The following is a 20,643-nucleotide window of genomic DNA, read 5'->3' on the forward strand; positions in this document are numbered from 1 at the left end:
TAGCAAGAGTTTCTGAATTCCATTAATTGGTCCATACCTGCTTCAAAGTTTTGGTAATCAATCAGGATGATCTTTGTTAAAGGTAGATTCACATCTATCTCTGCCACAACGAATGATGATACTTTTTTTCTCTTTAACTTCATGACCTGGTACAGGACAGAAATCTAGTATATATCGTTTTTTGAACTATATATGATCTCAAGGAACACCTTATCCAGTTCCCATGTAAGTTCAGGAAGTATCATTCGACCCTAGACAACCTGACCCTTCTGGTGGCAGTGGTTTACTTAGATGACTCTAAGGAATAGCTCTAGTTGAATGTTTCCAGAGAGTCTTAAGGATTAACGGAGTGGCTTCAGTGCTAAGCTATATATAATCGTCGTGGCTCTCAAGAGGTGAGATGTGCCCGTATGAAAACTTCCCTCACATGCTCCAACTTCCAGTGTTCTGGAGTCCATCCAGAGAATTTACTGAGCAGGAAATCTTTTTCAGATTATCCAGGCCACCTTGTTCTCTCTATTGAAGCAAGAGCTAGAAGGTGTCACTCTGTTGTGTTCTGGGGCACTCCGGACTTTGAAGGAATGGGATTGCGGATGCAGCTTTCATATAGGCTTGTGATCATTCAAGGCCTGCGTACAGTCAGTTAAGTAACTGGGTAAGATAGAGAGGGCCGTCGCTAGTATAAGGGAGAGAAAGTGGCTGGAAATCACCTGGCTGTAGTACACTTCCATCCCATCACTCAGATGAAACAAGTTTATTTTATGTCACCTTTGTATAGTGCAGAGCCCATTGACACATAGCTTCTTACTGTGTTGTAAAAAGTCTGCTGAATGCACCACAATTTGTGTCACTGTATCAGTGCACCACATATTAACTGAATGTTGTTCATATGCTGACAGAGGGCATTAAAGGAGTTTGCTAGAGACTTGCCCTCTATTTGATGAGGTAGTTGACTGAGTGGATCACGGAGTTCAACATTTTGTGAGGTATCAGGACTCTTTTAAAAGTCTGTAGGTGACCGATTCAAATTGCTGGCTCCTTCCCTCCTCTTCTTTTTTTTTTTATGTGTCAGTCAGCTGCATGTAAATGGAAGAAAACTAGTATTTTTATCCAGCTCTCTTGATTTTTGTGTGTATATATATTATGTTAAGACTATCGTAATTTGGTGCTTGCTGACAATCGTATACATTTTTATTGTTTGTTGAAATGTAATTATTTAAAATTATAAATAATTTAATTATTTCAGTTTTTGAAACACTCATACTAGTTACGTTGCTGTAGGTTCACTAACCACACACTGAAGTCCAAATTTTAGTCAGGGCACTGTTTTTGATGAGATTTTTTAAGAACTGTTGCAAAAGATGTGGCAAATGCTGCTGACTACATAACTTTGATAAATTTCTTAGACTTACCATGTATGATTCCCCTTGTCACCTTCAGTTACCGATGTTTTCACTAGCAGTGTGTATCATAAAGTGTGTGTATCAAGTGTGTAGTCCGATCTGTAAAGTTTTGTCAGTGATGCCACGTAACATGTTTGTTTGAAAATATGAAATAGTAACAGTAATACTCTTAATTTCTTCATGTGTCCCAAAAGCACATAATCTCACGATTATTCATTTTTCTATAAATGCCCTGAACACAATTATTCATTTATTTATAAGATTACCCATCCCTCTTACTAGCTTCCCACGAATAAAAGAAAATGTTGTTCAGTGCCCCCACACCTGAGACAGAAGTAGAACAAGCCATGCTGCCTTTATGCTGAATCATGCAGACCTGGGATAAGACTCTGGAATCATGTTTGGGAAGCCAACACTTCAAATTGCTGTCTGACCATCCATATTTAGATTTTCTGTGACACTTCTCTCAGTAGTTTGACGTGTCCTGGGATGATTCATTTGAAAGGCCAATTTCTTTCCCAAATCTGAGCTTATGAGCTGTCTCTGACGACCCATTCGTTTCATTCATTCGCCCATTTCATTCATTTTCACCCATTTTGTTCATTTTTGTCCATTTAATTGATATACTTATTCCACTACAATTTGCAGGATTTGATGGTGATTGTGAGAGGGAGGGAGCGAGTGAGCCCTCTTTTCAGGTCTGGTGCAGAAATGCAACCCTCTTTGCTCTCCCCAATTTTGCCAAATTCAGGCATCTACTGACATGTGAAAACTATTTCACATGACAATGCTCTGATTCTTACATTATCCCCGTTGTCAACTTCGCATTGATAAGACAAGACTTTTTTTGTATAGTCCACAAATGCATACACTCATAATAAGCAAAAGGTGACTTAGTTGAGAAGGTATGTTTTGAGGTATCAGAAGCCTCAACATGTGTGTCATAGTGTGTAGATGATTAGTGTGGGAAGAGTATTTGATGTCATTCATTTTGTATCTAGCATGATACAGTGAAATTACACCAGTGGCATAGCAGCTAATGAATATATTATAGCTCAGATCTGTTCCAAATGCTGAAGTATTTGTTCAAAAGGAAATATAGTTTTAATGATATTGAGTACAGTGAAACTAATATGGGAGGGTAATAAATACTTAACCTGGTTTTTCAGCCCATTTGTCTTTAATATGACAATTTTCTGGTAGGTTACATAAATGTGAACTGCTATGCTGGTCCATTAGTCTCACAGAAAAACGAATGTAGAATTAATAGTTGAACTTACAAGAAATATACAGCCATGTAAATAGAACTTGTCCTACTAAGGCTCCTAATGTGTCATTTAATTGAAGAAAATTCAATTTCGGTGACCACAAGGATAACAGTACTGGGCAGCTAAATGTGCTCAGTGGTACACACAAGTTTGTTTCAGGTGAATTAAATAACCTTTATGTGGTGAAGCAGGTGATGGCCACTTGGGTGATACTCTTTACAGTTAGTCTTTGTTAGCTGTTGAATGAAAATGGATTGGTACATGAACAGTTAAGGTTACACGAATCTCCTTTCCATTTTACCTGGATTTATCATACATATGAGAAAAATAGTAGCAAATATGAACATTCTTTGTCATACTGTGTCTTTGCTGAAAATACTCTTTCACTGCTTGTTACATTTCATTTTAATTCCCTGTCAGGTGATTGTGTTAATTTCTTTTATCTAGTTACTTTCCATAACTAGCTTTGTTAGTGAGTTCTAAGGTCAAAGGAGAGCAATGGCGTACCATCTCCAAAGGATCATGCCTTTTAAAGCACTGTACTCTTAGGGTGCACTATTGAAATGAATGAACACCAAATTTTTGGGAAATACGGAAGCGTCCGATCCCACCCGTCTGCTTTGACCCATGACGTCGCAAATATGGCGGAAACAAACACACACACTTTCCACAAGAAGCCTAATGACACTAATGGGACAAGCGTGGGAAATGGGGTGTTTTGGGTGGGGGGCAAACTAAATATAAACAAATTTAGACGCCTTGCGTAGCTACAATGTGTAAGTGAAGACGGCCATGCATGAATACCCACCCACTTCCCCAGGGGTCGTAACCCCTGCAACCCATAGAAGATAAAGATGCTTCAGTAGCTGATTAGTGTTTTTTGTCTTTTAAAAAAAAAAATCTCACGGGATAGAACGAACAGATCAGAAAGATAAATATAATAAACTAAAACAGAAATTCGAGGAAACAGATAATTAAAATAAGTAATAAGTGTTTTTAAATTTAAAAAAAACCTCATGAGATAGAACGAACAGATCAGAAAAGTAAATAAAATAAGATAAAACAGAACTGGAGACAGCCACACTCAAACCAAACTCCGCGCCGTCATGACGTCACACACGACAACACCCTTATGCCACGGGTCAAAGCCGACGCGTTGGATCGGACGCTTCTGTCGACCCAATTTTTGATTGTGTTAGCTTCCATCACCATCTTATTACAGTTTCCAGCACCTGTCTGATGTTTTCCATGTGGTCATAAGTCAGAAGTAACAAGGGCATTTCCTTTATGCTAATTGGATTATGGTTACAAAAATGGCATTGTTTTCATTTTCCATTTCTAATTTTAAAAATATTCAAGTACATATATTATAGCAGTACCCAGGTAAATTTCTTAATTAGTAAAGTACGTTTGTGTGTGTGTGTGTGTGTGTGTGTGTGTGTGTGTGTGTGTGTGTGTAAAGGAGATAAGGAGTGGGGTTGGGGGGGGGGGGGGGGAGGGGCTGAGGTGCTTGTATACGTTTGAGTTCGATTACTTTTCAACACACTAGAGATGGGCAAACTGAAACACACAACTGTTTCGAAACAAATGAAACAGAACACTGTAATGTTTCAAAACAGTGAAACAGTTTGTGTTTTGTAATAGTATAGGTCTTCACATTACATATATCAGTTTGAGTGTCTGCTGTATAAACATTGTCATAAAAACACAAATGAGGTGCAAGAGCACCAATCATATTGCAGAAAGTAGGAAACTTTCATTTAGGTGTGTCTGCAGTTCCGTATTTCCTATAGCAAATGCACTGCTTCAGTGTCGTGACTTTCATGCTTTCCAATTGGCCGAGGAAATACTTCATATGTTTGACATAAGAGATTTTTCCAAACATGTTCCATAATTTTGACAAGTTTTATGAGTGATAATCTGTATGTGCTCTTGAAAAGGCATATCATGAGATAGAATTCATTGAGTAACATTCTGGAAAGCAAGGCACTGAATTAACATTTATGGGTGTGCCATTCACACTTTTCTTACTCACAGTTAAATTTTCCATTGTTTGTCACACAGAGCAGGATGCAAAGTGACTGATGCACACATATCAAAAAATTACCATAACAGGCTGGAGCATATAGCGCAATGGTCAAGTATGGCAGTTTTTCATCAAAAATTCACAAGTTAGCTGAATAAATCTCATAATATGTTCACTTGATAGAGCTGGAAAACATGTTAAAACATATCATGGTAACTGAAATGCGGAGATCAGTACGTTTCCCCAAAGTATAAAATCCAGACTAAAATTTGAAACAATTCATACAGTGTAATGCCTTTGTGGTACCTATATCATGGCAGGCCTGGCTATGCACCACTTACAGTTCTTGCTAAAGAAGTTAGTTTGAGGTACAGATATATGGAGTTCTCTCAGGTATACATGGCAAGCAGTTGTATTATCATTTCTTTATAAACTTCCCCAGGAAATCAGAGATGAGGTTAAGGTGCTGTTGAAATGCAATTTTTATCACAGTATCTGAACGCCAAAAACAAAAGTATGAAAGTACCATTGTTGATTTTGCCTGAGAATTATTTATGATACACAAGTATCAAGATGCGTATAGTGTAATAACCAAACATAACACATTTACAAAAATAAACACACAAACATATACATACATAAATCAGATAATTATTCTCAAACACATAAATAAATAACATACTCAAAAAAGTTACTCACTGAATGGTGAGCAAAAACATGTCTTCTGTATGCAACAAATCTGAAAAATATTCTTGTATGGTAGCTACATGTAGGATTTAGTGGACTAAACAAAATACAGTCAAATACAAATTCAGTGCACATTGTCCAGAGAAGAACAAAATCAGTTGAAATTTTACTGTTCATTTCTGAGTAGATCTGTGTTCCTATTCTAAGTTGTAGTTTAGAAATTTCATTTTTGATACTTTTTTGCTTGAAAGATGGGATCATCTGTCTGTTATTGTTTGCCCCTTCTTTGAAAATATATGCTCACATGGAACAGATGTGGCCATAATACAAAGACGTCGTTTCATTATTTCAAACAGTGTGGCAAACAACACATGATTTTCTTTCCACCACAACAATGGATCTTGTGATCTGTGTATCAGTGGCATCTTCACACATGTATCAAGCTCGACTATACTTGAATTTGTAACTCTTCCCACGTTGGCATGCTGACAGAGAATAAGTGAAAATTGTTTTTTGTAATACTAAAATCCTATAAACTTTGTGGCTTTGAACATGTTTATTACATGCCAGTAAGTGCTTCATAATTTGGTCTGTGTGGCTCTTTGGAAGAGCCTCTGTACATTAGAAAGTCATATGTAAATTTTAACGAGAAAAGTAAATGTTATTTTGCAGGCTCATATAAAGATACAGTTTCCAATTATCTTCTGTTGAACATACATGTTTAGCCAGCTATCTGGCTTTTTGCCTACCTCCCTGCCTTTAAGGATTAAATCTTCCACAGACCTCATGTATCGATTACAGCAAGTGATCAGTGTTGACACTGTAGCTTTCTTATCCAACTGAAAGGAAAGAAAATATACTCTACATCACTTATTAAGAAAAAATTGTTCCTCCATTGGAATAAAGACCTTTATGATTGAACCTAAGACTGGGTTATTCTACTGATACAATGTCTGTAAATGCTTGATACATTTTAGGTTGGTAATATTTTCGGGACAGTACAGTTAATTCATGAAGAAGATGATACAAAATTTAAAATAAATCTGCTCTGAATTTATTTGTGCCTATCAGATGAATGCTGTTATTATTATCATTAAAAGAAGTAGAATTAGATATTGATGGCAAGATAAAGTGTTTTGACCACTATAACTGCCATCAAAAAACAAAATCTGAGTAGGAAAAATGAAGAAAATCTGAATCAGAAAAATGAAGTAAGTTCTTATGCTTTAATATTATTATTTTCATTGTTATACTCATTTTGGGATTTCATACTATTAATTTTTTTAATACTCTGATCATCTTGTGTTAATATGTTGTGTTTATGTAATGACAATCTGTGATCATATGACATTTACACAGAACACAAACAAATAATAATAAAATGAAAAAATGAGAAATGAAAAATTAATGACATCAGCTACTATTCAGAATGTTCCACATTAGTTGTGATACATTTCATACTTTTCAAAAATAATTTCTGTTAAGTATTGGTTGCAGTACTGCAGTAGTCAGTTTTAGTTTATTTCACATTGCATGCTGGCTGAAACTACTCCTGGTCCATATGTATAAAAGTATTTACTACCACCTACAGGCCAGCAGTGCAAGAGGTCATTACACTTGCAACTTGTCAGTAGAACGTTAACTGTCGTACTCATACTTTTATGTTAAAAAAGATAACCTTAACTGTTATAGGTAACTGGCAGTCAGTAATGTCTATGAAAGGCTGAGCTATTTTGTTGCATTTGTTTACAAATATTGTAAAATTTGACCATGACTAGTGGCAAATGTAGGAACTATTAGTTAGGGTATGATATGAGTTTCATACCGAGTCATTTTGTTATAAAAATTTATAACAGAATAACTGTTTGACATAAAAATTTACATTTGATGCCGTTACATTGGTTAGTGTTACTAGCCCTTTTTTTTTTTTTTACGTTAGTAAATCTCAACGGGTGATCCGTTGGTAGCTCGGAGAATGTCGAGGCAGTATTCCAGTTCCCGCCACGTGTTTCGTAACGTGTTCTGTCACAGTACCCACAGCAGCTTGTATCCATCCTAGTGTTAAGTTTGTAGATGTTAGCAACTAGTGTGAAGAAGACTCTGTCCTTGACATAGCCCCAGAAATAATAGTCAAGGGGCGTAATGTCAGGAGAGGGGAGTAATGTCCAGATCGGTGGTTTGGAAGGAACGGTTAAACACCCTGGTCACCCCACTCTCCAGACATTATGCCCCTTGACTTTTGGGGCTATATCAAGGACAGAGTCTTCATCACACCAGTTGCTGATGTCGACGAACGGAAGGCTAGGATACAAGATGCTGTGGGTACTGTGACAGAACACATGTTACAAAACACCTGGTGGGAACTGGAATACCGCCTCGATATTCTCCGAGCTACCAAGGGAGCACACATTGAGGTTTACTAACGTAAGTGGTCTTAAAAAACAACTAGTAACACTAACTTATGTAATGGCATCAAATGTAACTTATTATGTCGAACGGTTATCCTGTTATAAATTTTTATAATCAGCGCAAGACTTTGTGCTCACCCTGTACTACTGTAGTTCCATAATCACATCACACTGTTACAACTTAATCTTTCAGGAAATCTTTCTCTCCATTGGTTGATGATTTTAGAAAAAAAGCAATGCTCATTAAAATTATCATCAGTTGTTAGAAGTCTTGAATTGATGTGCAGCTCTTTGATGCTATTCACCCCATCATACCATTGCTACAAAATATACCTAATATTAATTTTTAATCTTTTTTTCCAATCGAGCCTGTGGAGAATGCTTGTTCATTGTGGAACAACTATTGAAAGCACCAATGTTACTTATTAGATTGCAGAAATTCTTTCATTTTCTCCTTTCATATAAATGGCACACTTAGATTTCTAAACGAATGGAATGAAACTATGGATCTGTATGGATAGTTTATAACAACTTGAGTCATATTAATCTTTTTTCAACATTCTCTCCGTAAATCCCTTTTGTGGGTAATATATTAATTTTTCTCTGTTTTAGTCTTTCCTTCCTTTTTTCTATGACTTTGGTTTGTCTTTGACTGTAACTCTTCTTTATGATGGTCTCTGACCTCAAAACAGCTTTAGATTTTACAGTTACGTGAACTGACCTGCTCTTAACATTGACTCTACTCTTTTGTTTGCCGTGCATGAGATTTGTCATTTTTAATAATTCTGAATAGTCTGTTACTCTCTTAGATTCTTTCTATTTCTCTCTTTGATACCTATCTCTTATTCGAAAACTGTTATTTTAAGCTATTATAATACAGTATTCACTTTATTGCAGGGTAGATCTTCATCCACAAAGCCATTTGTGTGTTGTAGTTTGTTACACATGCAGACTTGTTGTCTGAAATTTCTTTCTGTTTTTGCAGGCACGTTCTGTCACACCTCTGCTGTTGAGCAGTGCTGGACCACAGAAGTTTGCGCAAGTTCCTGCTGTTACTTCATCTGGTACTGTTCAGGCACCCAGTGTTAACAGTGGCAATTTCTTCCCTTCTGCCTTGCAACAGGTTGGTTTCCTTACCACTCGGTGTTACAACACTGTTTGCTTTTAGGCCCTGTTTTTATTTCATGATGCTTTATTGGATGAATTGGTTATACAATCCAGGAAAACTACTATTACAAATGATACTGTTTAATGTATTTTGTTTATTTAGGTGTTGCTTCTAATATGGGAGTCTAAGAATGTGATTTTTAACAAACATGGAACCTATAGTTAGGTGCCTTCCAGTGGTTGCATGTGTGTTCAATCTGCCAAATGGAGCAGCAAAAGTGACTTCGTGTGGCCTCTCTCATTCTTCTCCCCCTCCCACACCCCCACAAAATAATAATAATTCTGTTGGTAACAGTTGTTTATTTGCATGACCACAAAATACGGTCCACCCAACTTTACTTGCTTGTAATACTGCCAGCACATGCCATAACTTGTATGAATGCTTGAAAATGCCAAACAGCTGAAAATGCATTCACAACTAATAAAAACATTGACAACCATAAGTGGTATTTATCATGTGCAAAAGATTTTATAAAGGCTGCGGTTCCTATTATGAAAGGCTTCCATGTGAATTCATAATCGATGTTATTCTTGATAGAACTGGCACAGGCAGAGTTGTTGATTCTGCACAGATTGTTGGCAGTGATATTTGTGGCCATCTTCAGGTGACTGCTGTTGAAGTTAGTCTATTTGCTGAAGTTAATGTAGAATCAACAACTCAGTCAACTAAATCACACAAGAAATCACTGTGAAGTTCATGAAAGAAGTTATTACCTATTTACTTCTTATTATGGTTTCTTCCAATTTCCCATGCATATGGAGTGTGAGAAGAATTACTGCTTAAAAATCTGTGTGCACTGTAATTAGCCTAACCTTGTCATAGTAGTCCCTACAGGAGAAATATGTAAGGGTGTGTGATGAATCCCTAGATTCCTCACTTAATACTGGTCCTTCAAACTTTGTAAGTAAGCTTTTGTGTTGTGTGAAATAATTGATGTGTGTCTTCAACCAGCTGCCAGTTTAGAATGTGATGTAATCAGTCCTATTTGTTATGGATCCCAAACACTTGAGGAATATGCTATGATGGGTTGCACAAGTATTTTGTAATTAATTTCATACATAGACTGTCTGTGTTTTCTCCAGTATCGTACTAAGGATCAAAGTCTGCCACCTGTTTTAGTTACAAGTGAGCCTACATGATCATTCCATTTAGTGTATCCACAAATTGTTAGACTTGGTATTCTTAAGATTTGATGGATTCCAATTGAGGCTCATTGATATTATAATCATCCCTAGATTCTGTGTTTCTATATTTTGCAAAGCACACTGTTCTACGTTTTTAGGCATTATAAGCAAGTTACCAGTCTTTTCACCACTTTCAGATATTATCAAGCTTTGAACATTTGTGCAAGTTTTTTTCAGATAGCTCTTCATTTATAGATAATTGCATTATCTGCAAAAAGTGTGAGGTTGCTTTTAATCTTGTCTGTCAGGTAGTTAATACACAGTATGAGCAGCAAGGATCCAACATACTCCCCAGGAGCACACTTGAAGTTACATCTGTCGGTAGTTCTTAATTCAAAATACTGTGCTGCATCATCTCTACCAAGAAACATTCAGTCCATTCACAAATTTCATTTCACCATATTATGATACTTCTGTTAATAAGCGTTGTTGTGGTAGTGAGTCAGATGTTTCTCAGAAGGCAAAAATTACACATCCACCTAATTGCTGTGCTTACAAGATGATGTTTTGATGGGAGGAATAATTTTTTTCGGACAGGTCATTGTTTTATCTCAGAATATATTCTAAGACTAGGGACAGGAAAGTTTCACAGAAATTATAAAACAAAAAATAATGCAAAATTAACATCCTTAGTGAAATAATGTGAACTTTGTAATTTTGCCATATAAAAAGGTTTTAAATCTGAGGATGAGGATGTCAGTTTACTAATATTTGTAGCTGACACTTATTGAATTTTAAAACTGCATTTTGACTTGTAGTCCTCTTAAGACTCAGATTCTCATACAACCCTTAAATGACAGTTCAGTTACCATTATGTAATTAGATAGATCAAGAATCTATTCACAGAGCGGGAGCAGAACACACATAAAAGAAGGGTATAATAATGCAAGCTTTCAGAGTTGGTGGCCTTTATCCAGCAGAAGTTTAAAGGGGAAGGAAGAGGGGTGAAGGAAAAGAACTGGATAGGTCTAGGAAAAGGGATAGATTTCAGAAAAGTCTCCTGGAACCACGGGTCAGGGGAGACTTACTGGATGGGATCAGAAGGAAAGACTTGATTGTTGGGGACTGCACTGTATGATATTTGAAAACCTGAGAGCTTAAAAGTGGAAGGCAGAGTAATATGTAAGACAGAGATTACTGTTAAAATATCATGCACGAGTTGCGAAGAGTGAAAAGCTAAGTGAGAGTTGGATGGCAAAAAATAGGCAGGTAGGAAATGAAAGATGTAGAAAACAAACAGAGTGAAGAAAGGAGTAGTTACTGTGAAGAAATGCTGAGATGGAAGAAATTAACGTAAATTAAGGCCAGGTGGGTTGCAAAGACCAAGGACATGTTGTAGAGCTAGTTCCCAGCTGCGGAGCTGTGAGAAACTGGTGTGTGGTGGAAGAATCCAGCTGTCGCCTGTGGTGAAACCGGCACTGAGGTCATTACTGTTGTAGAGCATACTCTGCAACGGGATATTGTGTGTTGCCAGTATACACCTTCTGCTTATGCTCATTCATCCTAACTAATAATGTGGTGATAGTCATGCTGATGCAAAAGGCTGAACAGTGTTAACATAACAGCCGATATGATGTGTTGTTTCACAGATGGCTCTCTCTCAGATAGTATATGTTTTGCTAGTTGCAGGGCTGGTATAGATGGTGGTAGGAGAGTGCATAGGGCATGTCTTGCAGTGAGGAGGGTCACAGGGGTAGGAGCCATAGGGTAGGGAGAGGAGATACAGGGTAGGGAGACCCTACACGTCTTCTGCACCCATCTCCCTACCCTATGGTTCCAACCCCTGTGACCATTCCCACTGCAAGACTAGCCCTTCTACCACCACCTATACCAGTCCTGTAACTGGCAAAATATATACTGCCAAGGGGAGAGCCACCTGTGAAATGACACGTCTTATACCAGCTGTTATGTAAACACTGTTCAGCCTTTTGCATCGGCATGACTACCATCAAGTTATTAGTTAGGATGAATGGGTATAGGTAGAAGGAGCATACTGGTAACACCCAATATCCTGTTGCAGAGCATGCTCTACGATATGACAGTCGTGACCTCGGACCCTGTTTCATCACATGTGCCATCTGGGTGCTTCCCCCCCCCCCCCAACACACACACACACACACACACACACACACACACACACACCAGTTTTTCAAAACTCTGCTCCAACATGTCCTTGGTTCTTGCCACCCACCTGGCTGTAATTTACATTCATTTCTTTCACCTCAGCATTTCTTCACAGTAACTAGTACTTCCTTCACTCCATTTCAGTTTTCTTCATCTTTCGATCTTTCATTTTCTTTCCTGTCTAGCTTTTCACTTTTATTAACTCATGCTTGATGCATTAGCAGTAATCTGTCTTCCATCTTTAAGCCCTCAGGTTTTCAAATCTCGTCCAGTGCATTCCCAACAATCTGTTTTTCCATCTGATAAGGCTCCCCTGACCTGCGGTACTGTGTGACTTTTCCAAAATCTACCCCTTTTTCTAGACCTCTCCAGCCCTTTCCCTTCACCTCACTTCCTTACTCTTCAACCCTTCTGCCAGGAGGAGGAGCCACTGGCTCTGAAAGCTTGCATAATTATAACTTTCTTTCATGTACATATTCTGCTGGTGCTTTTTTATCTGTCCAACATAATATTGTCAAAAATTGTTTTTATTGTCATATTAGTTGAATTAACATGCAACGGACTGAGATTTAATAATGAAAATGGCTCCAAATTTGCAAAAAAAAATTTTCAGAGTTTGTTGTGAACCAACAGCACTGGGTTTGTCATGAACCGACCACACCGGGTATGGTAAAAATCAACAAATTTTTCCTCTGCTCATTTTTGACTTTACAGTAGGTGGATGTCAGTGATACTGGATGGTAATTTTGTGAACTGCTTCTGCTAGCCTCCTTATAGAAGGATAAGGCCTGTGCTTGGGGCCAACTAATTAGCAGTGTTCTGTTGCAGGGGTCTCAATATATGATTAAGAGAGGGGCTTTGTTGTTGTTGTTGTTGTTGTTGTTGTTGTTGTTGAACTTGAAATGGCCATACCAGAATGTGAGTTAAACTTGGCGGACCTTAAAATGAGAACCAAGTCTTGCACTAACCAATAACTAGAATAATAAATACCAGACTGTGAGTGCTAAGCAAGAAATATATAGTCACAAAAAATGCTGCGTGACACAAGTTCTCACTGTCTTGTATTTGACAGTGCCAGATTCACACTTTGTCAGCTATGTTTGTCGAGCTGTTTGCTTTACAACCAGGTGGACTTGTTCCATGACCACTGTTTGGTTGTTGTCGTTGATAGGGATAGATGTTATATCTCTACCTCTTAATCATTTTGGGCAGTAATTTGGAAAAAAAATATTGTGACTGAAGATATGATGTTATTAATAAAATATATTGCTAACCTAGAATTTCAAGTTATGTTCAGCCTGCAACTTTATCTGTTAATAATGTACTGGTAATCTGATTGGATCCACAGATATCAGACAGGGTTTATGTTCACACAGTGCAAGTCCCACAAACCTGTCAAGCTTTTCGGAAACTGTTGGTGAAACAGATGAACTTTCTTTTTGTGCATGCAGTTGAAGTTAAGGCTGAAATTTGAATGCACGTACCAAGGAATGTGTGTGGTTGGAAGAAAGGGGGAAGGGGGGGGGGGGGGGGGGAGAGACATATGCATGAGTTAATGTAAATAAGTGTATGATCAGTGACTATTTTTAAAAGTTTTTTTAAATATTGTGGTTAAGTTCACAATTCTGAGTGGAAAATTATTCTCGCCTGTGCTAACTACTGTTGCATTTTCCAGGAACAGAGCAAACCATTAATGGTAACCAATACTGTAGGTCCAGATGCATTTGCTCAACAATTTACTTGTCCAGTTCGCCCATCACTTAGCATTGCACCAGTGAGATATCAACAGGTTTGTGCTGCATGTTATTTAAACTTCCTTTTTATGAGAGGGGAAAATAGTCCCTATTTTCCTTATTTCCGTATAATTTGCTAAAAACTGTGAGCAGACAAATACGTGAAGATTCTGCTGCTTTAAATGTTCTCTCTTTCCAAAGTGTGGGTAGAGTATCCTCTTTATTTTGTGGGCTGTTTACTCTGAACCATGTAGTATCACTTCCTCAGATTTATGAACTTTTCTTAGGTCAAGTGTGTTGTAAAGTATGAAATAGAAATGCAATAAAATGGAACTGCCTTTCTATAGGTTGTACTACATTGACAGATATTAAATATTAATATATTCATCTGTCTAATACAGTGTAAGAGAAACCAATGTAATTAGCTTAACTGATTACTCAAATCTTATCTAACTCTTTCTGTAATAGTTTCTCATAATTTCTTAAGATTTTTTAATTTGTTCTTTTTTAGTAAGCTTTTTAAACTCTGCTAATAATTATGTGATTGATGTATTAGGGCAGTGATATTGCAGTGAAGGACAAGCCACTATCCAATCACAGTTCTTTCTTGGGTTTTACAAGCTTGTTGTGTTACATCTTTTGTTAGGAACTTGAGAAGCAGTGTGGAAATGGTACAATATGTTTGTCCTGCTTGTTTAATTGAAATAAAGTGTGCAGTTTTGGAAGGTGAAAAATCCTCTTCCATGAAATTGTGTCCAGGGCTATAAATAATTATTCATACTCTTATATACTGCATATTACATGACAAGGCACTAGCTAGACAAGTGGTGAAGTGAAGCATTTTTGGGCTCATCTGTTGCATTTCCATATCCTCTTTTAAGTAAAAGTTATCTGCATTATTTAAGTCACAGTTCGTGTTGGGTTGCGTGTGATGACAGTGATACTGACATTTCTCAGGAAATTGACTCTGCTGTGCTTTTGGGGAAATTAGCATCTATATCATTTTGTAAATGATTAAACATATAAACTTAGAGTCCCACACTACATGCTTGAAGATGAAATTGATTGGTGGAAAAAAAAGTGGTTGGAGATAAAATAATATAATGTAATAAGAGATTTTTAAGTGGAATGTTTGCTTTTTGAAAAACTTCAACCGTTTTCTTTCTGAAATGGTTGTTGCTTGTTTTCTTCTTTTGGCTTTATGCAAGCTTTCAACAAATGATTGTTTATGTTGAGAAGTAGTAAAGTTTTCTTGCTGGTGAACAGTGTGCTTCTCTGATTTAAGGTGTTTTTCTCGACATTATCTTTTTTCTTCCTCCTCTTTCAATAATTACAAAATTAACAGAACATCGATTTTGAATCTGTGGTATATAATTTCTGATTAGCGTATCGCAGAGCTGTTTAGTGGACACTCACAGCTGTGTGACACAGTCCTGACATGCTACAGCTGGCACCGATAAGGTGCTTATAGTAGAACTTAAAGTAACCTTATTTACAATTTAGAGGGAAAGTTTTGATGTGGGCAAAATATATTACTGGTTTTGTGATACAATAACGTGACAGTTGGATGCAAGTGTAAATAAACGAGAACAAAGACTGCCCGAGGTGAGAAGAGCAGTGTGGGGGAACAAGCTTCACCCATTTCTCACTGTACAGCCAGGCTACACCCACATTATGTTAATACAGAGCTGTCAAAGGGATCACTAATCCCTTCTGGTGTTGTGAGAATCATAGTCAAACCCTGTGATGGACCAGGGTTAGCAAATTCACACATTCCACATGATGACCAACACACAACCGAAAGCAGAGTGGAGCCACAAAGCATTTGATAATGGATGCTGCACCGTTGCTTGTTGAGTTTGGCAACATAATGAAGTCATAGAGACCATTCAACCACTCACAGATGGCGTGGCACGTGAGCTCAATTTATGAACACACTGATACTTCGTTGCATTTGTGCATAGCTGTATTGTTTATTTTGCAAACACCTTCTTAACATAGGGTTTCTTTCCAAATTTTTCTTTGCCAGATGTTCTGTAATACCAGTAACTGGAAGTTGGTTACTTTTTCAATATTTATATGTAGAAAATAAAGCTATTTCAAACTGACCCTGATTTCATAGTTCATTTGGATAAATTCTGTATGAAATAGCATTTGTTAGGTAAATTTGCATTTTTGTATTTTGAGGCAGAATTTATTATTTCGTGTTTATGAAAAATGAGATTTTTTTGATCGCAAGTAATATAATTGTGCACCTGTAATTCTCTCTCTCTCCCTCTCCCTCTCCCTCTCCCTCTCCCTCTCCCTCTCCCTCTCCCTCTCCCTCCCTCCCTCCCTCCCTCCCTCCCTCCCTCCCTCCCTCCCCATGTGGCACACTACTATTTGTGGCCATATAGCATGCTGCATGTTGACTGAAAGTGGTGCTTCCACCCTCTCCACCTACTCTGTGAGTAAGAAAGTTATTGCAATCACATTATAGATCTGGTGTTCTTCCTACAGTGCATCTGTTGTTAGAACCTTGTATTCAGTATGTTGTTTTTGTTGCTTTACTTTACCCACAGAAAATAGTGGTAGTTTTTCTCTGTAGTAGTTCAAGCCAACATTGTACGCTTCACTGGCATTCAGCACTCGTATATACTCTTAGCATGTATATTATCGTATGTTTTAAACTATATTTCCATAGCACAAGTAAGTGTCATGTAAACTATACCAAACTTACAAATTGGTAACACCATTTTAGATCATTTTGTCTGACAGATTTTCCTCCATGAGAAGAAAGTTGCATTTGCTATATATTGATAGCTTGCTTGTTTTTTAGTGTTGGTGTTGCTGGTAAACTATTTTTTGTAAGGTGTTGATGCAGTTCAGTATTCTTCTGTAATGTTCAACTAAATGTGTGAATGTGTTAGTGCTGTAAGTTTACAGTAAAACAGTGAATTCATTTAATTAGTTTGTGGCCAAATAGTTGGGTCATTATTTGTGTGGTATGAGTGAGTCAAATGCACCCATGCATCTTCAGTGACCTTACCAGAAAGGCATAAAAGATAAGTAATTCTTTTTCTCACTTTTTTCATTTTTCTTTATTTTTTTAGTTTCAGGTTCATTATTTTGTTTTCTGGTTTTTGATATTTATTTATATAATTTTCTTCATTGAAAGGTGATGACTCCTTCATCTACTCCAATGAATGATGTCAATGCAGAGTTCCTTAGTCATATTGTTGGCTTAGTGTCAGCTGTACCTCGTGCACCTCGTGCCATTCAGCAGGTGAGGCATTATTAACTTTAATGTGCAGAACTTGTTTGTCTTTATGCTGTCAGTGTTTGCTAGGGCCCCAACTTGAAGATCTCAGCTTGTGTTATGTAAAGTAGTTGTGCTTGCTGTGAAACTCGAAATATTCCTTCAAACAATGGAAAATCCAGGATAGAATGTAACAACATTAGAGAAGGAAAGTTACTACTCACCATATAGCAGAAATGCTGAGTCACAGATAGGCCTGAGGCTGCAGTTGTGTGTGTGAGTTGCGTTTGCGTGAGTGTATGCGTGTGTCTGTTGTTGACAAAAGCCTTAATGGCCGAAAGCTATAATTGTGTGAATTTTTTTGTTGTGCCTATCTGTGACTCATCACCTCCGCTATATGGTGAGTAGCAACTTTCCTTCTCTAATATTGTCAGAATAGTCCTTAGTTATTAAGTGAGAAAAATGACGCTGGAACAGATTGGTAACAATGGGCTAATGACAACATGGATGAGGGATCACAATATGCCGTGTGTTTAGAGTCAAAGATTAACTATCTTTGTAAAATGATAAATTCCTACTCACTATAAAGATGGCCCATTGAGTTGCAGACAGGCAAAACGAAAAGACTGTTACACATTATAGCTTTCGTCCAAAGCATTCTTCAGCAAGGAAAACAAACACACACATTCACATTAGCAAGCATATGTCACACACACGACTGCTATCACTGGCAGCTGCAAACGGGACATCATATTCGCTGTTGACTCTAGAAATTATTTATTTTTATTTTGCAGTTTTTGCCTGTGGGCCATTTTCAAGTGGCACTGTGAAAGATTTTACTTCAGTATATGTTGGACTTTTAAGATCCTCCGACATGTACACATGTCGTCATCAAAAATAGGCCTTTCACTGTAGAAATACAGTAGCACCAGATGATGACATGTTTACACATCAGAATATGTTAAATTCAGACATGTGTGAAGCAAAATCTTCTGCAGTACCACTGGAAAACTCCCAGAGGTCAAAATTGCAATAGTGATATAAATAATTTCTACAGTAAAGTTACTCAATCTGAATTGGTGCATGGAACGGGGATGGATACCAGGTGTGGGTGGGTGAGAGAATAGTGCTGTCTGGTGGGGTATGCAGGGACTAGACTACCAAGTGTAGAGTTGGGAGTAGGCTGGTGGGGGAGGAAGGAGGGAGGAAGGAAGGAATGATGAATCGAAAAGGAGTGGAGCAGGGAACAGGAAAGGACAGGTGGGTACATTGGCAAAGGGCAGCACACAAAGAGGGTGAGGGAATGCGAAAAGGGAGGAGTTGATAGGATCAGTGGACGGAAACGATTGAGTGGAGGGCATGGCGACGGTATGCTACCGTAAGTTGAAGTTGAATTAATTTCAGGACCGGAGAATGTATTGTAAGCGTAACTCCCGACTGTGCAGTTCACAGGGGAGCATCCAGATGGCCCAGGTTGTGAAGCAGCCATTGAAATGAAGGATGTTATGGTAAGCTTCATTTGCTGCAGGGTAATCTGCTTTGCTCTTTCGCTATAATTTGGCGGTGGCCGCTCATCCTAATGGACTTTGTTTGATAGTCACATCAGTATAGAAAGCTGTGCAGTGGTTGCAGCATAGCTGGTATACAGCATGGCTGCTTTCACAGTGGCCTGGTCTTGGATGGGGTAAGATAAGCCTGTGACAGAACTGGCATAGGAAGTGCTGCGTGAATGGGTTGGGCACTTTTTCACCTGACCCTTCCACAGGGATATGAGCCCTCTGGCAAGTGGTAGGGATTGGGAGTGGCATAGAGATGGACAAGTTATGTTGTGAAGGTTGAGGAATGGAACACCACTTTAGAAGGGGTGGAAAGGATCTGGGGTAGGATGTCCTTTGTTTCAGCGCATGATGATAGATAATCAAAGCCCTGACGAAGGATTTGGGTCAGTTGTTCCAGTGCAGGGTGGTACAGGCTGACAAATGATATAACGTGCATGGATATTTGTGGGCAATAATAAAAAACTTCATTTATTGTCTGTAGAATAATGAGAACTGATCAGACATGTTTAACACCAAGCACAATCTGTGGATGTTAAGTTTCTAGTGACATGCAAATAACCATCCTGGTTTTGTCCTGCCTTGTACTGAAAGTTCCAAGTTCCTCATTGATATATGACACTACTGATTTTTAATCTAGTTTACTGAACATATGTATATTTCTGCTTGGTTTAGTTGACCTTTGTACTTTGGTAATCATTGTTGCCACAGCTATGTCATGGTCACTGATACCAATTTCGATGTGTACATCCTCAAAGAGGTCAAATCTGTTTATTGCTATTAGATCCGTTATGTTCCCGTCATGAGTGGTGTTCCTAACAATCTGTTCTAGTTAGTTTTCAGAGACGGAATTTACTAAAGTTTCACAGAATGTCTTGTCACACGCACCACTAACAAATCTGTAATTTTTCTAGTTAATTGTTGGATGATTAAAGTCTACACCACTGATTACAGTATTGGGGAACTTACGTGCAAGTGAACTGAGATTTTCTCTAAAAGTTTTGGGCTAAGTCAGGAGACGAGTCTGTTGGGAGATACAAGGATCCAATTATAATTTTATGCCCACTCCTGATACTGAGTCTTGCCTAAGCAATCTTACATGCAGCTTCAGATTTCAACCAGCTATCTGTACCTAGTATTATGTGAACTTCACTGCTTTTCGGGAGTGCTTCAAACTCTTGTACTTTGTTGTGAATGCTTCGGGAGTTTACCATTATGATTTTAATATTCTCACCTGTGGGAGACATTTCTTTCAATTTTTCATGGTAGGTATGGGTTTACTACACCTATTGTTATCAGGATTTAATGGGTAGTTGCCTGATCTAAAAAACGCTTTTCTGCACCCCACTCAGTCAGCTACCTGAGTAGCAGCCTCTGATGTGTAGTGCACATCTTACCCAGTTAGGGGGACCTTACAATTCTCAACCCTATGGTGTATGTCCAGGAAGGCACAGCCTAGCTTGTCACAGAACCTTTGAAGTCTCTGGTTCAGTCCTCCTGTTTGCCTCAGAACCAAAGGACCACGGTCAGTTCTGGGGGCAATGCTGCAAATTGTGAACTCCACTGAAACTCCATGCGCAAGGCTTATCTTCTCAACTGCCTGTCAGTTGCTGGAATGACTCAAGTATGACCTCGGAGCCGAGATGACAGGCATCATTTGTTACACTATGTGCCAAACTCTGCATTTGGTTGCAACCTGTTCACTCAGTGCCTGCTGGAATAGCACGTGAACGTGTTCAATGAGGCCCCCAGGCATGCACGCTGAGTGCACCTGGTGTCCTTTCCTGCCCTATGCTGCCATTTCCATAAGGGGTACTATCATTCCCTATATGTTTGAACTGCCAACAA

The 20,643-nt window shown here is 38.2% G+C and overlaps 1 protein-coding gene across 1 annotated transcript in view; it reads left to right on the forward strand.

The window, feature by feature from the left end:
* The window catches only part of LOC126419386 (zinc finger protein 37-like), a 152,137-nt gene that overhangs the window by 20,176 nt on the left and 111,318 nt on the right, over window positions 1–20,643 (forward strand). The window contains exons 3-5 of the mRNA XM_050086577.1: window positions 8,778–8,915; window positions 13,944–14,057; window positions 17,159–17,266. Coding sequence (XP_049942534.1) covers window positions 8,778–8,915; window positions 13,944–14,057; window positions 17,159–17,266 — 360 coding nt within the window. The remainder of the gene's footprint in view (window positions 1–8,777; window positions 8,916–13,943; window positions 14,058–17,158; window positions 17,267–20,643) is intronic.

This window comes from Schistocerca serialis, chromosome 1 (assembly GCF_023864345.2).
Source record: "Schistocerca serialis cubense isolate TAMUIC-IGC-003099 chromosome 1, iqSchSeri2.2, whole genome shotgun sequence".
NCBI lineage: Eukaryota > Metazoa > Arthropoda > Insecta > Orthoptera > Acrididae > Schistocerca > Schistocerca serialis.